General features: G+C 33.9%; 3 protein-coding genes across 4 annotated transcripts in view; all 3 read left to right on the top strand.

The window, feature by feature from the left end:
- The first annotated feature begins 1,483 nt into the window (after positions 1–1,483).
- On the top strand, positions 1,484–5,851 carry LOC310734013 (uncharacterized protein). Its single transcript, XM_083555565.1, has 6 exons — positions 1,484–2,707; positions 3,194–3,257; positions 3,710–3,904; positions 4,152–4,181; positions 4,272–4,361; positions 4,455–5,851. Exons 1-6 carry the CDS (start codon positions 2,627–2,629, stop codon positions 4,508–4,510), a joined length of 516 nt encoding a protein of 171 aa, XP_083411691.1. The 5' UTR covers positions 1,484–2,626; the 3' UTR covers positions 4,511–5,851.
- A 140-nt stretch (positions 5,852–5,991) lies between these two features.
- On the top strand, positions 5,992–10,991 carry cpn1 (carboxypeptidase N, polypeptide 1). The gene is made up of 9 exons (XM_083555564.1): positions 5,992–6,310; positions 7,691–7,887; positions 8,281–8,436; positions 9,528–9,704; positions 9,858–9,969; positions 10,066–10,205; positions 10,442–10,541; positions 10,647–10,765; positions 10,867–10,991. Exons 1-9 carry the CDS (start codon positions 6,076–6,078, stop codon positions 10,981–10,983), a joined length of 1,353 nt encoding a protein of 450 aa, XP_083411690.1. The 5' UTR covers positions 5,992–6,075; the 3' UTR covers positions 10,984–10,991.
- A 3,207-nt stretch (positions 10,992–14,198) lies between these two features.
- dnmbp (dynamin binding protein) overlaps positions 14,199–14,902 on the top strand; it is a 35,914-nt gene continuing 35,210 nt past the window's right edge. Inside the window, exon 1 of one of the 2 annotated variants that reach the window (XM_083555562.1) lies at positions 14,199–14,674. The gene's annotated coding sequence lies outside the window, so the exon portion shown is untranslated. The remainder of the gene's footprint in view (positions 14,675–14,902) is intronic. The other variant, XM_083555561.1, reaches the window with a different exon arrangement.

A 14,902-nucleotide genomic window follows, 5' to 3' on the forward strand; every position in this document is an offset into this window, starting at 1 on the left:
AATGTACACAATATTACACAAAGTACTAATGTACACTAATGTACACAATATTATACAAAGTACTAATGTACACAATATTACACAAAGTACTAATGTACACTAATGTACACAATATTATACAAAGTACTAATGTACACAATATTACACAAAGTACTAATGTACACTAATGTACACAATATTATACAAAGTACTAATGTACACAATATTACACAAAGTACTAATGTACACTAATGTACACAATATTACACAAAGTACTAATGTACACAATATTACACAAAGTACTAATGTACACTAATGTACACAATATTATACAAAGTACTAATGTACACAATATAACACAAAGTTCTAATGTACACTAATATACACAATATTACACAAAGTACTAATGTACAAATATACACAATATTACACAAAGTACTAATGTACACTAATATACACAATATTACACAAATGTACACTAATATACACAATATTACACAAAGTACTAATGTACACAATATTAAACAAAGTACTAATGTACACTAATGTACACAATATTATACAAAGTACTAATGTACACAATATTACACAAAGTACTAATGTACACTAATGTACACAATATTATACAAAGAACTAATGTACACAATATAACACAAAGTACTAATGTACACTAATATACACAATATTACACAAAATACTATGTACAAATATACACAATATTAAACAAAGTACTAATGTACACTAATGTACACAATATTATACAAAGTACTAATGTACACAATATTACACAAAGTACTAATGTACACTAATGTACACAATATAACACAAAGTACTAATGTACACTAATATACACAATATTACACAAAATACTATGTACAAATATACACAATATTACACAAAGTACTAATGTACACTAATGTACACAATATTATACAAAGTACTAATGTACACAATATTACACAAAGTACTAATGTACACTAATGTACACAATATTATACAAAGTACTAATGTACACAATATAACACACAGTACTAATGTACACTAATATACACAATATTACACAAAATACTATGTACAAATATACACAATATTACACAAAGTACTAATGTACACTAATATACACAATATTACACAAATGTACACTAATATACACAATATTACACAAAGTACTAATGTACACAATATTACAGAAAGTACTAATGTACACTAATGTACACAATATTATACAAAGTACTAATGTACACAATATTACACAAAGTACTAATGTACACTAATGTACACAATATTATACAAAGTACTAATGTACACAATATAACACAAAGTACTAATGTACACTAATATACACAATATTACACAAAATACTATGTACAAATATACACAATATTACACAAAGTACTAATGTACACTAATATACACAATATTACACAAATGTACACTAATATACACAATATTACACAAAGTACTAATGTACACAATATTACAGAAAGTACTAATGTACACTAATGTACACAATATTACACAAAACACTAATATACCAAGCATTAAAGTACACTAATTAACACACTAATAGTGTGCATACACAAAGTACTACTGTACTCTAATGTACAAAAAAACTTTCTTTCTTTCTTTCTTTCTTTCTTTCTTTCTTTCTTTCTTTCTTTCTTTTCTTTCTTTCTTTCTTTCTTTCTTTCTTTCTTTCTTTCTTTCTTTCTTTCTTTCTTTCTTTCTTTCTCTTTCCCACCCCTACACAAACATATAAGAAACCTACCACCCTTTCAGTACAGTTACACTGTATCGTCACACATGTGCTCCACATCTTGGAATTCATCGTTTATAAAGGTATACATTGTAACGAAATTTATTTTTTATTTTATAAGTAAATAAAAATATACATTTGTATAATATTATTTTATTAGAATTTTATTATTTATAAATTCATACAGCTCATACTGTACCTGTATAACGCTCGGGTAAGTAGTAATGCGAAACCAGGGATTTCTTTCGGTGGATTTATTTATTTATTTTTTAAACCTGTCTGAGTAGGCTTCAGGTTTCCAGCAAGATAAAATAAAACAAATAAATTACATTATAGTTGCATTACAGTTGATTTTATTGTTTTGTTCGTCAATCCCTAAATCTTTATATAATATAAATATATATACATATATAAAAAAATGTTTTCATCATCGTGTAAAAGCATTGTGTATAAATAGGGCTGTAGATTTGATCCTGTGCATTTGATTCTCCGCATCTTTCTGACAACACACGCCCTCTTGTGGCTCATTGCCTTCTTTAGCAATTATGACTGTGTTTATAACGGAACTCTGGGAAGTTTGTGTAAAACGTTATAAAACCTAGCCTCAGTTTTTTTTTTTTTTTTGCACTACTTCATTAGTTTCAGTAAAACTCACCCAATGTTTTGATGCTGCTGCTTGTTCTTCTTTTTATTGCCCAGCGCGATTACTTCATACCAGAAACTGAAACCTCCAAGCAACGAAATGCCTTTTAAAAGTTTACTACAGTTTCTATAAAATGTAAAGCTAATTTAAATTGGGTATATTGATAAAGAACTGACATTGGTCTTTTTCCTTAACCTAAAAAAAAATTAATTCATAATGGTGATAATACGAAGGGTGTGAGGTGGGGCATGTCGTTGAAAAGACATCAGGGGGACTTTTTCTCTGGTACAGTATTGATTGAGTCTTCATTCATGCCATTCACCGCCATGGTAAGTGTGTTTATGATGTTTAAAATGTCTCTTTGTTCATTTTAATTCATTAATTGTAATTATTGTATAAATTTGTATTTGTATATACTTGTATACTATAGTATGTCTATTCGTCTATTCTTTTGTATATTTGCATTTATCTTTTATTTTTTATAGCTGCTGTAACAAATAAATTTTCCCACTGTGGGACGAATAAAGATTTATCTTATCTTATCTTATCTTATCTTATCTTATCTCATCTCATCTTATCTTATCTTATCTTATCTTATCTTATCTTATCTTATCTTATCTTATCTTATTGTATAATTAATGTAAGTATAATTTAAAATGATGTTTTTCAGAAACATAACTTTAACTCATCATACTGATATATTGTGGGTTGGTATATTGTGCAATTTGTCGAATACTCATGTCATCATGTAGAAGTGTATGATGAACATTTTTTTTCCCAAAACTTAAACTTAAAAAGATCTCTTAATATTACAGATGCTGAAAAGGTTCCATGTGGTGCTGTGTATTTTACTCTGTAGTGACAGCATTTGCCAACAAGGTAAAAAGTAAAATAAACTATAAGTAATCACAAAGTAAAAATCTCTTTATTATTTAAATACTGTTGTGTTACTTGGTCTTGCCACAAATATGGGTACAATTTTACTTAGTGTTGTTTTAGTCTGAAACAACCACCTACCATAAAAGCATTTTCTTCTACATGTGCTTTGTGGTGTTCTCTACTACTAAATGTACTGTACAGTATTTCTCTATACATAAATACTGCCTATTAATTTCCATTGACTGTTTCAAAATACTTTCTCCTTTTATGTTTAAAATAATTCAGCACACTACATACTAATAATGTAGAAGTGCATTTGATCTCAAAAAGCTCTCACTAGATAAGCTGCAGTTTTTCCTTTACCTGCTTTGTGCTTAAGTGCTAAGTATGTAAATTTTACATGTGAAATTGTTTATTTATATAATATGAAATATCTACCGTCTACTTAACAGAAAGTTGCAGTTACAAAGTGGCAATTCTACAAAATAAAAATGTTACCTGCTTTAGTACAATGAAGGGAAAGACACCATGTGACATGGAGCATCGAAACTGCATAATTGAAAAAAGTAATGGACTGATGTGCATCAAGTGGTTTAAAGGTGATCTGACCTGCGTAGATCATGTAGATCTTAAATCTGTTACAATTGGTAAGTAGCCTGTCGCAAACACTTATGCTTTATATATTTGGAAAAGTATATATTACGGAATATTTGGAATATTAAGAGGAAACCTTTTTAATGGTAGTAAAACAAGACAAAAAGTATTGGGTCAGACCTTAATTGTAATTATAATAATAATTATACCTTAATTATAATAATATTAGCCAATTTATAAATATTTGTTATTTTATTAGTTATTATGAGTTATTATCTGAATAACATATTTCCTTTACAGAGAATCAAACATGTGCTCGAGATCAAAAAAGTGAGTTTAATCTACTTTTGATAAATTTTCACTGTCTGATGCATTTATTTAATATTAATAAATACTAATTAATAACAAATTACATGTTAGGTTTAAGCTGCAAGGAAGAATTCCGAATCAGCTATACTACTACCCCACCTCCAATGAGCAAGTCAACGTCTGGGACCATATCTCGGGGAGGTATGCCAGTCACTGGGCAATTATACTAACTATAATTAGTCCTTAGCTGAACTCACATTTAAAATAACAGTTCCATTATACTTTTTTTTTCAGATGGATATCTTCTACTTCTAGTGATCATTCGTTGTTTTTTCTGGTGCAAGCCTTAGATGTACACCCCATGTAAATACAGTGGTGTGCCACTCATAATAAGAAAAGTCTCCACCTAAAGAAAGAAAAATTCCCTTTTTATCGTTGGTGAAATGGCTACAGCTCACTTAATGGTGATAGACATTGTTTCAGAGTCCTAATGCAATCAAGTTTTTCTTTCTTTTTGATGACTTTTTTTAAATAAAGATTAAAAAACAGACTTCAATACCTTTAAATAACCCTTGATCATTACATGAAAAGACTGATTAGAAGGTTTGTGGGTAGTATCTGTGGTTTCTTGACAGAAATTCCTTTACATTTGGTATTCTGTTAAACGTTTTTTGATCGTTGATTAATATGATTATTGAAAATGTGTTCTCGCAACTTTTTGTCAAAAAAAAAAAAAGAAGTAAAAGTTAGGTATAAACAGTTCAGAGTTGTGTTGCCTATGTATGATTAAACACTCTGTAGTTCATAAACCTAATTCAGCAAGGAATGAGTTGCTTTTTTATACAGGGTTAGTTGTAGTTTGATAACTGTTTATTATTGAAATTGTGTGAAAACTGCATATGGCTTGAAGAAACAGTGGATTTTGGTTAAATATTGTCAAATATTTGCAGTATAAAGAGAAAATTGAGAATGGGCCAATATGTTTGTATAATACTATAGGCTTCTACTGTAGAGTTCTTGGAAAATGTCTGGTCATTGTGTGCTCAATTGTACATACAGGAAATGACAAGCTATTCCAGGTGCAGGTCTCACACACACACACACACACACACACACACACACACACACACACACACACACACACACACACACACACACGCACGCACGCATTCACACACACACACACACACACACACACACACACACACACACACACACACACACACACACAGTGATTGACACCTACAGCTCTTAAATGGCCAGGATGTTTGACAGCAGCTCCTGGGGGGTTAAGGACATTGTGCTGAGGAGGAAGTTCTCCAGGAATCTCAGCACAGCTTTAGAAAAAGAAAAAGCATAGCCTCTGGCCTTGCCAATGTGTTTACCCAATGTTAATGAATGAACCAGGGTTGATGTAGATATACAAAGAGGGAATGAAAAATGTTCTCTGTCTTGTTTTTTTGCTTACTTTGCTTTCTATTTCCCTTCTTGAAATAAGTTTTAGAGACAAACCCCAGATCAACAATTAAAAACATTTAAAAAAAGAAATTGCCAGGGCATTTTCAGATAAAGAGCAATGCAAATGACAAAGCTAAGTCAGCTCAAAGGTCAAATGCATGAGACACACTATACCGAGTACCCCACACCACGCCACAGGCAGAATACTTCTGTTGCTCACACATTATAACGCATTTGTCACTCCAATAAAGTAACTGTCACATACACGATGAAACATGGTGAGGAAACCTTATACATGAAAGATAAAGAAGGAGGAGTTGTGCTTACTTTCTCCTGTATATGAGTTTGAGGGAGGAGACAGACCGGATGAGTGGAAGGAGAAAAGGAGGGACTGGGAGAGGGAAAGAGTGAGTGAGGGAGAGGGAACAGCTTGCTGTTTGTGGAGCAGAACAGGACCATGGTGTCTGGCAGTTGTGTAGTTTGGGTTGGAATATTGCTCCTGGGACTTGGGGCTCCGAAGACTAGGGCTGATGAATTCCAACACCATGGATATGAGGAGATGGTGCGCACACTGTTCTCCATCCAGAGCCAGTGCCCATACATCACCCGCGTCTACAGCATTGGCCATAGTGTGGAGGGACGCTACCTTTATGCCCTGGAGTTCAGCGATAATCCAGGCATCCATGAAGCATGTAAGTGTTTTTACACACTTAAGACCTACTTATTCTAAAAAGACATGATGTATTATGCCAATTGAGTCAGCCAATGTTATCCTAATGTAAGAAAATTAAACTGCACTGAAAATAGAAGCCATTTCTTGTCTATTTAGTTTTGTAGATGGCACATTATATCATTTAGACTACTTCATGTCCTTCAGAGAATGTAGACTTCTGATTTAAAATCTGATGAGGCCAGATGACACTGTGTCACTCAGCTGCTAAAAGATTGTAAAATGTCTGTCAACAGCTAGGGTACACATACAGTAAATGGCCTGTATGCAAAGAGCATATGCATTTTACAAGAAAGACATGCTGTGAAAGTTCTTTCCATTTTGCAATAGACTGAGGACAACATCCTAAAATGTTATAAACATTAGGGATTGCTTGTGTGTAACCATATATGACACTTTTTGACTTTACACTTTTGTTACAGATGTCATGCTAGCCACAGATATTGTCTGACTGGTTTAAGCCTGATCCAGAAGGGATTTTTTGCTGATGTATGGGCTTCCTTCAGTAGAATTGGAGGATGTATGCATGCTCCACAATAAGTTGAAAAGCACAAAAACAGGAACCTCACCAACAGCCCGTCAGCAGGCTATGACTCCACTTAAGCGGTGTGCTTGTGACTGTATATATGAGAAAATTTGTAGGATATTTGATGTAGTCTGATGAATTGGTAAAACAGAAAGAAACCAATGTAATTCAGTAAATCTCTTAGTTGCTCTCACACTTCCAGTAATCCAATCATTGTAAATAACACCCTGTCTCAGTCACCATGCCAATTAGATTTTACTACTCGTTTACAACAGAGAGTGAAATGAATAATTTTTTTTTTAATGCGTTATCTTGATTGTGAAATTACAACTAGTAAAACCTGTGGCACATTAAAGAAGAACACCATTTGGGAATGTAAGCAATTTTAAGTACAATTTATTTCCATTAAATTATTTTATTTATTAAACAATGGACATTGTCTTAAAGCAACTTTACAGAAATAAAACAGTTACACATTTCTATAAAAGAATGTATGCTGTTCCTTATAATTGTAAGTGTATCCCTAAATAGCAAGCCAATGGCAACCATGGCTAGGGAAAACTCCATTAGATGGCATCAGGAATAAATCTTGAGTGGAACCAGACTCAAAAGGAAACCCATCCTCATCGGGGTGGCACTGAATGTCTTTTTAGCATAACACAGTGTGTTACTATTCTATATACTGGAAGCTGGAAACCAACTTACTTTGCAGTTTTTCTATAGCAAAGTACAAATTAGAACACTGCTGCTATCCACTTATGCGTGACATGTTTCTTCTGTCTTCCTGAAAGGTTTTATTTGGCATGTGTTTTCTAGTGGAACCGGAGTTCAAGTATGTGGGGAATATGCATGGAAACGAGGTGCTGGGTCGTGAGCTACTCATTCAGCTTTCTCAGTTTTTGTGTGATGAGTACCTAGCAGGAAACCAACGGGTTACAGAGCTTATCCTTAACACACGCATTCACATTCTGCCCTCCATGAATCCAGATGGCTATGAAGTGGCAGCTAGGCAGGTATTTTATACATTTCATGCTTTGTCTCATGTATCACATATTAAAAGCTTAGTCATTTATACCCTCAGAGTGATACAGACAAACTCTCATGCATTTTCAAGATTTATCAGTCAACATGTGCAGAGGTTTGGATTCATGTATTATCAAAGATGCTTCTGCTTGAATAACCAGAATAAACTCAATGACCAGCAACAAATAGTTTTCAAATACATTTTTCTTACCATTTCATACATCACAAACCATCTGGCCTGTACCAAAGGACACTACACTACATTTTTTACATGTGCACCATGTTCTGCCAGATGTAATTTAATGACTTTTCCTACTATGTAATGCATTTAGAAAGGAAATGCATGCATACTATTCTGTAAAAATTATTTGTCTGTCTTTCAGGGTCCAGAGTTTAATGGTTACCTTGTGGGCCGTGGGAATTCCAGAGATGTGGACCTAAATCGCAATTTCCCTGACCTAAATGCCCTCTTGTATTACAATGAGAAGAACAATGGACAGAATCACCATTTGCCCCTTCCAGACAACTGGGAGCACCAGGTAATAAGAATAAAAATAAAGAATAAAATAACTGATATTCTTCAAAGGCAGCATTTAGATTTTTTGCAGTATGGATACCAAGATGACATGTAGTCAAACAGTGTAATAAACGAAATACAATTCTCATTTGAAAGACCTTAAACTTCTGAAACATAGTACAAACTACTGAGACTCTACATGTTGTGTTTTTTTATTTTGATTCATTTGAATCATTTACCTGTTTCAAAAACAAATGTTGAATTGCTACATATGGCATAGATTCCATTAAGGCACAGCAAAATAAAACAATTATATTGTTTTTACAGTATAATCTATCCATCATTTACCAGATAAATATCCATCCAAGAGCTTAGACCACTAGCCTGGCCTGTATCAGGCACTGACAATAAAACCTTTCAGTTTATTAAAAAAAAAACAGCAACTGCAGGAACCACCTTTTTTTAACAAGATCAGTCACCCGAATAATCTTCTCGTACATTTCAGTGAAACCGCTGGGCAGTCAAAGTGAAAGCTGAAAAATGTGTAATGCAAAAACAGACTGCAGCTTGGCATAATGATTTTACAAAAAAGTACAGCTAAACAATAGTATCTATGCAAGGACATCTTAATTTAACACCTTTATATAAATTACAACTCCAGAACAGAAATTAAAATTTCACATATGGCACATATTTTTTAGGTAAGAGCTAAGCAAGACTGACAAAAGTCTCTGACATTATTGCATGCCATAAAAGTGTTAACACACAGTGCTGGGCACCGACTTTTTCCATGAATCTAAGATCTTTGCTGACAGCCAGGCTTCTTTTAATAAGAAGCATAGATCCATAAATTACTCATATTAACTTTCCCCAAATAGAGCTTAGACCGTAATCTTCTACTACAACAATCTGTAGTGCCAAACTGTTTCGACCCAGTTTAATTCAGACAATTGTTTATTTTCCTTATTGCTTTAATGGGATGTATTATGACATGTTAGATGGGACAGTTAATAATTTCTCCCAGAGACAGTCTATGCAGTCATGCTGTGTGTTAAATAAGTGTAGAGTACATTAAAGTACACAGTTTTTCTTCTGTGCTCTTTATGGCTCTAGGTTGAACCAGAGACTCTTGCGGTGATTAGATGGATGCAAAGTTACAACTTTGTTCTCTCAGCAAATCTGCATGGAGGAGCAGTGGTGGCAAACTACCCTTTTGACAAATCCAGAGAACCTCGTATAAGAGGCAGGTCTATGTATTCTGCCACTGCAGATGACAAGCTCTTCAAAAATGTATGTAATAATGTAATGAATGAGCGAATATTTAACTTCTAGAACAATTTACTTAATTTGTTTATAATATTGTTTGTTTGTTTGTGTGTGTGTGTGTGTGTGTGTGTGTGTGTGTGTGTGTGTGTGTGTGTGTGTGTGTGTGTGTGTGTGTAGCTGGCAAAGACATATTCTTATGCTCACAGCTGGATGCATAAAGGATATAACTGTGGAGAATACTTTGAGGATGGGATAACCAATGGAGCCAGCTGGTACACTCTATCTAAGGGTCAGTGAATGTTTTTATTGGATTACACCTTGTAATTTAGCTAAATAAACAAAGGTTTATTAACAGAACTTGTTAAACATAATTTTGTATTCGCAGGAATGCAGGACTTTAACTACCTGTATACCAACTGCTTTGAGATCACTTTGGAGTTGAGCTGTGATAAATTCCCCCCAGCAAGCACTCTGGCCCGAGAATGGCTGGCCAACAGGGAAGCTCTGGTGTCTTACTTGGAACAGGTGAGTCACCCATCCCAGAACTTCACTACAGTGAAACAATTAGAAGTTAACTTCCTGGGAAAAGCATGCACTGGATAAAAGTGCATTGTCTCATAATGAAATGGGAATTTAAAAGACATACTGTAGTATTTTAGATGAGATGTGATAGAAAGAGAGACAACAACCCAGTGTTGTACCATTGTATTAGCCTGTAACTGTCAAAAACAAGTCAAGACTGCTGCATAATTTGTTCCCAGGTTCACCATGGCATTAAGGGAATGGTCTATGATGAGAATAACAACCTGATCAGCAATGCAGTCATCTCAGTGGCAGGAATAAACCATGACATAACCAGTGGTAAGTAAATCTTCACTATATGGATACATAAACAAGATTCAATGATTTAATAAATACCTTGTATGTAGTGTCTAATACTAATTGCATCTTTGTCTAATGTCCTAGGTGCAGATGGCGATTACTTCCGTCTACTTTTGCCAGGAACCTACACTGTAACTGCCATTGCAGCAGGCTATCGGCCTTCCACCAGTACAGTGACAGTCGGACCTGCAGAGGCCATACAGGTCAGAATAAAATAAATGCAATCAAAGCAATACATCCACATTTATTCTAATTAAACAAAACAATGTGTGCACAAATATGAATATATGCCTTTTGCTTTCAGTTACACTTCTATTTGAAACCAGCTCCAAAAGTGAAGAACATGAATGTGAGAGACCATCAGGATAAGAAAAGCTTGTCGGCATTTAAAGTTCCTCCAGCCAACCTCGGTCCAAGATAAAAAATAAATAAATAAAAAGCAACAATAACCTTCCTTTAAAAAAGTTGCCAAAGGAAGTTTAAAATATTGCTGTCACTGAAACATACTTGCTCAGACCTTAGTCTTTCTTGGATCCTAAACAATATGTTTTTCACACAGTTTCATCTACTGAAAATTAATTCACACTCATATAACACTTAAGAATGTATTATGCATGTATTAAATAATGTCAGATTCAATCAGCATATAATTCTTAAAATAATTTTAATAATAAGGAAATGTTATGATGTGTTACAAATGTTGTACATCAGCACTTACAGAGAATCTCCTAATCAACATTTCCTAGTCAGGGATGTCTTGAGATATCTTGAGTACATATTAATTTAACCAAGAATGATCATGATATCACAGTTATATTTAAGCTTTTTAAATGTGTCAAAATTGTTACAGTATCAGTAGGAATACTGTATAGCACTGAATATTTACAAAACTGTAAAGACCATTTCAATATCCTGTTTATCTTCTTTATGATTTTAGGCAATTAAGAATTTATTTAGATTTGAGAAATTTACGATTAGAGTAAAGCAAAAGATCATAAATACTACGCAAAAGTCTTTTGTAAGTAAAATACAGAAACTACAAACTTCAGAAAGTTAGAATAAAAATACTTAATGAAAAAATATTTTAAAAGTGTTGGATACCTGTTGTTGTACATTTGTTCACCAGAGGTCGCTGTCGTCCACTGAAAATATGTGTACATGGCTGGTTTGGAACAACTATTGTATGATTGAATGCCTATTTTTCCCTATACGAACTATTCTATAATTCACTGTATTGTAAAGGAGTTAAAATTAATCATTTTACCTAAACTCTTAACACACAATGATCTTCTTGTTCACCTATATATTTATATGTAGCTGTGCAAATGCCAGTGAGTTTTCAGCTATTTTCCTATGGATGACAAACAGCCAGAGAAACAGCCATCGTTTGACGTACAGGAAAAGGAAAAACTCGCTAAAGGAATGTCCTGAACACTGGACATGTGCCCTAAAACTAGAAACTGCAGGAACAGGTCATCACATGTTGATAATAACACACAATCCTGTTTTTAATGCAGCTTTGTACAAACGCACATTTTAAAATATATTTCCAATGACGAAACATGTATTAATTAAAGGCTTAAATACCCTGTCTGAAGTGGAGAATAATATAGACTCAGGAAAGTTGTTTTCAAACTCTAACAGAAAACTGATTATTTTAGTAAAACTATAAAATGTTATGTGCTTGATATCAGTGACATTTTTAATGCATTTACATTTTTTTTAATCAAGTGCTTTTTTGCATCCATTTAAAAATTTAAGTTAACAACAGTAATGAGCAGATATTACTTTGTTTATTAGAAGTATTACAAGTATATACATTTAATCTCACATCTATCTATCTATTGATTATTGTCTATATTTCTGAGTTTTTAATAAATAACTTTACCTTTTAACATAAAAGTTACCAGTTTTGTCCATTCATTGCATACAATCAATATATTTAAATATGTCTAAATATGCTTATTTCAAGGTAAATATTATTAATATGTATCCATTTTGACTGTCAAAGAAAGTAACACAAGCCACAAAATACCACAGCATATCGAAACATTCTTTCAATACAACTCACCTAATTGTGAAAGTGAACAAATGACCAAAAAACAAAAGAGAAGGGCAACAGAGAGCTAAACCCTCACATGATCTCACTAAATGAAAAGGAGTGTAGGAGTGGACATAAAACAAGCTTTCATGCACTCTGTATGGACTGGTCTAGGATATTCTCTCAGATGCAGTGGGTAGTCTAGTTTCAGGAGAATGAATACATTAGTGTAGCTGAATACATTAGTGTAGTCTGAGCTACAATGAATAATACAATCATGTCTTACACTGTCACCTAGTGACTAAGTTTTGACTCAGTTGACATTTGAACTCAGTTGGAAAAAGATGCTTGTTGCATGCTGTAACAGCTGGTGTACACAGGACTCATTAAGCAAATAAATAAATAAATAAATAAATATGTGATGTATTAATAAACTATAATGAGTGTAGCAAACAATCTGTTTGTGCAACTAAAAATAATTTGCTTGCTTAGTGTCTCATGACATGGTATGGCTTTCCCAGTTTGAAAATGATTTCCTTCTATTGTTTCTGTTCAGGGAGCTGAGTAAATGCTGACACACAACGAAACTGTTTTATAACTTATTTAAGTCATATAGGGTGAGATTTAAAGCAGAAATAGAAGAAGTTCATATGTTTGTATTGTATGAAATCATCAGTAGTGAAAAAGAGTAAAATTACCTAAAGTTATCATTACCTACTCTCAGATAAAGACCATGTGTTTACATGTTAAATGAAATAACATCATATATCATCAGGGCTATGTGGAAATTATTACTTTTATTGTGATTTTGTTAAATAAAGCATGATTGAAAGTATTTAATAACAGGTATAAAAATTGCCTGCCCCTCAATGTTTGAGTGCATTGAAATTCATTTGGACTTATGTGAAAAACTTGAAAATATGGGAAATAAAAATCACATTTTAGAAAGAATAAAAATGTGTTAATATTCTACAACAGATATCTGCTGTATACATTGAAGATAAAAAAACAAGCACAGGTCATGTCATGATAGGATAAAATATATATTCAAAATAAAATGAGATCATAATTGACTTTATTCTAGAGATTCCCAAATGGGGAATGCCACTTGGAAAACCTAAGGCATAAAATAAGGAGCAGCTTCATGATTCTCATTAGAGGTCTCTGAATTGCTGTATTAAGCATTGAGCTGTATTGTACAAAAACTTTGATTGTTTCTCATTGTACTACATGTTTCACTTCAAACAGTCCCCTTGTGTCACTTTTAAATGTTAATGTTAAATACATTCTTATTTGCTTGAAAATGGCAGATAGAAACCAAAGTACTCATACAGTTAACCTCATCTACCAGTGTCTGATTAGATACAGCATTGAAATATGTTCATAGGCAGCACAATCCAATATCCAGTCATGATGATCTATTGTTTTTGTTTGTTTGTTTGCTTCGATTTTTCCTCCATAAAGACACTTTTCAAAAGTTCCACTTTCCCTGAAATCTTCTAGGAAAACTTGTACCCTATTAAAAGCAGAAACCCTGTGTATTTTGCTGCAGGCAATGTGTAAGACAGCCTTTTATGAAAGCCCCACGGGGGGGGGGGGGGCACAGTTTTTGATCCACCCGTATTCCGTAAAGCCCAGCGCCTTGTGCTAGGATTGCAGCTTGATACTGGTCGGTCCTGACAGTTTGTAGGAGGAGTTCCTGCCTACTCCAATCCTAGTCCATGTAATGAGTTACCACTAGTTTTGGAGGTGTCGTATGTTGGGGGGACAGAAACGGGTGGGAAACGAATCGTGCTGTAGGGTGGTGATGTGAGCATGGGGAGCAGGAGCAGGGGCAGGGGATGAGCCTGTAGGATCGGAATGACAGCTGATCCGTGTTCCGCGCAGATGCCAAACACAAGGGATCATCCTACAGGGTGAACACTGAGCTGACACGACTGCAGGGCTTTCCATTATCTAAATGCTCGAGATTAGGTTTATGAATGGCAGGGAGCGGCAAAGCGATCAAAGTGTAAATAGGTATCTACAAGGAAACAGCCTGTCTCCAGCCAGCTCCTTACAGATCACACAGGTACGTGTAAATAAACACTCACTGAATCGACAATGTATGTGTGATTACCTGAGGCTTTAATAATGACCTCTTCCATACTGATTTTCCTATGTGACTCTGTAAACACACAGGACCGTTAGAGCTCCGTGTTTGCGCACATCTCTGTGTCCACAGCTAACAGCTATCAGACTTTGATAACAATTCTATTGCACTGTTTTCCCCCCCATATCTTTTTAAATATTTGTTTAC

The sequence above is a fragment of the Silurus aristotelis genome (assembly GCF_946808225.1).
Source record: "Silurus aristotelis genome assembly, chromosome: 12".
Taxonomy (NCBI): domain Eukaryota; kingdom Metazoa; phylum Chordata; class Actinopteri; order Siluriformes; family Siluridae; genus Silurus; species Silurus aristotelis.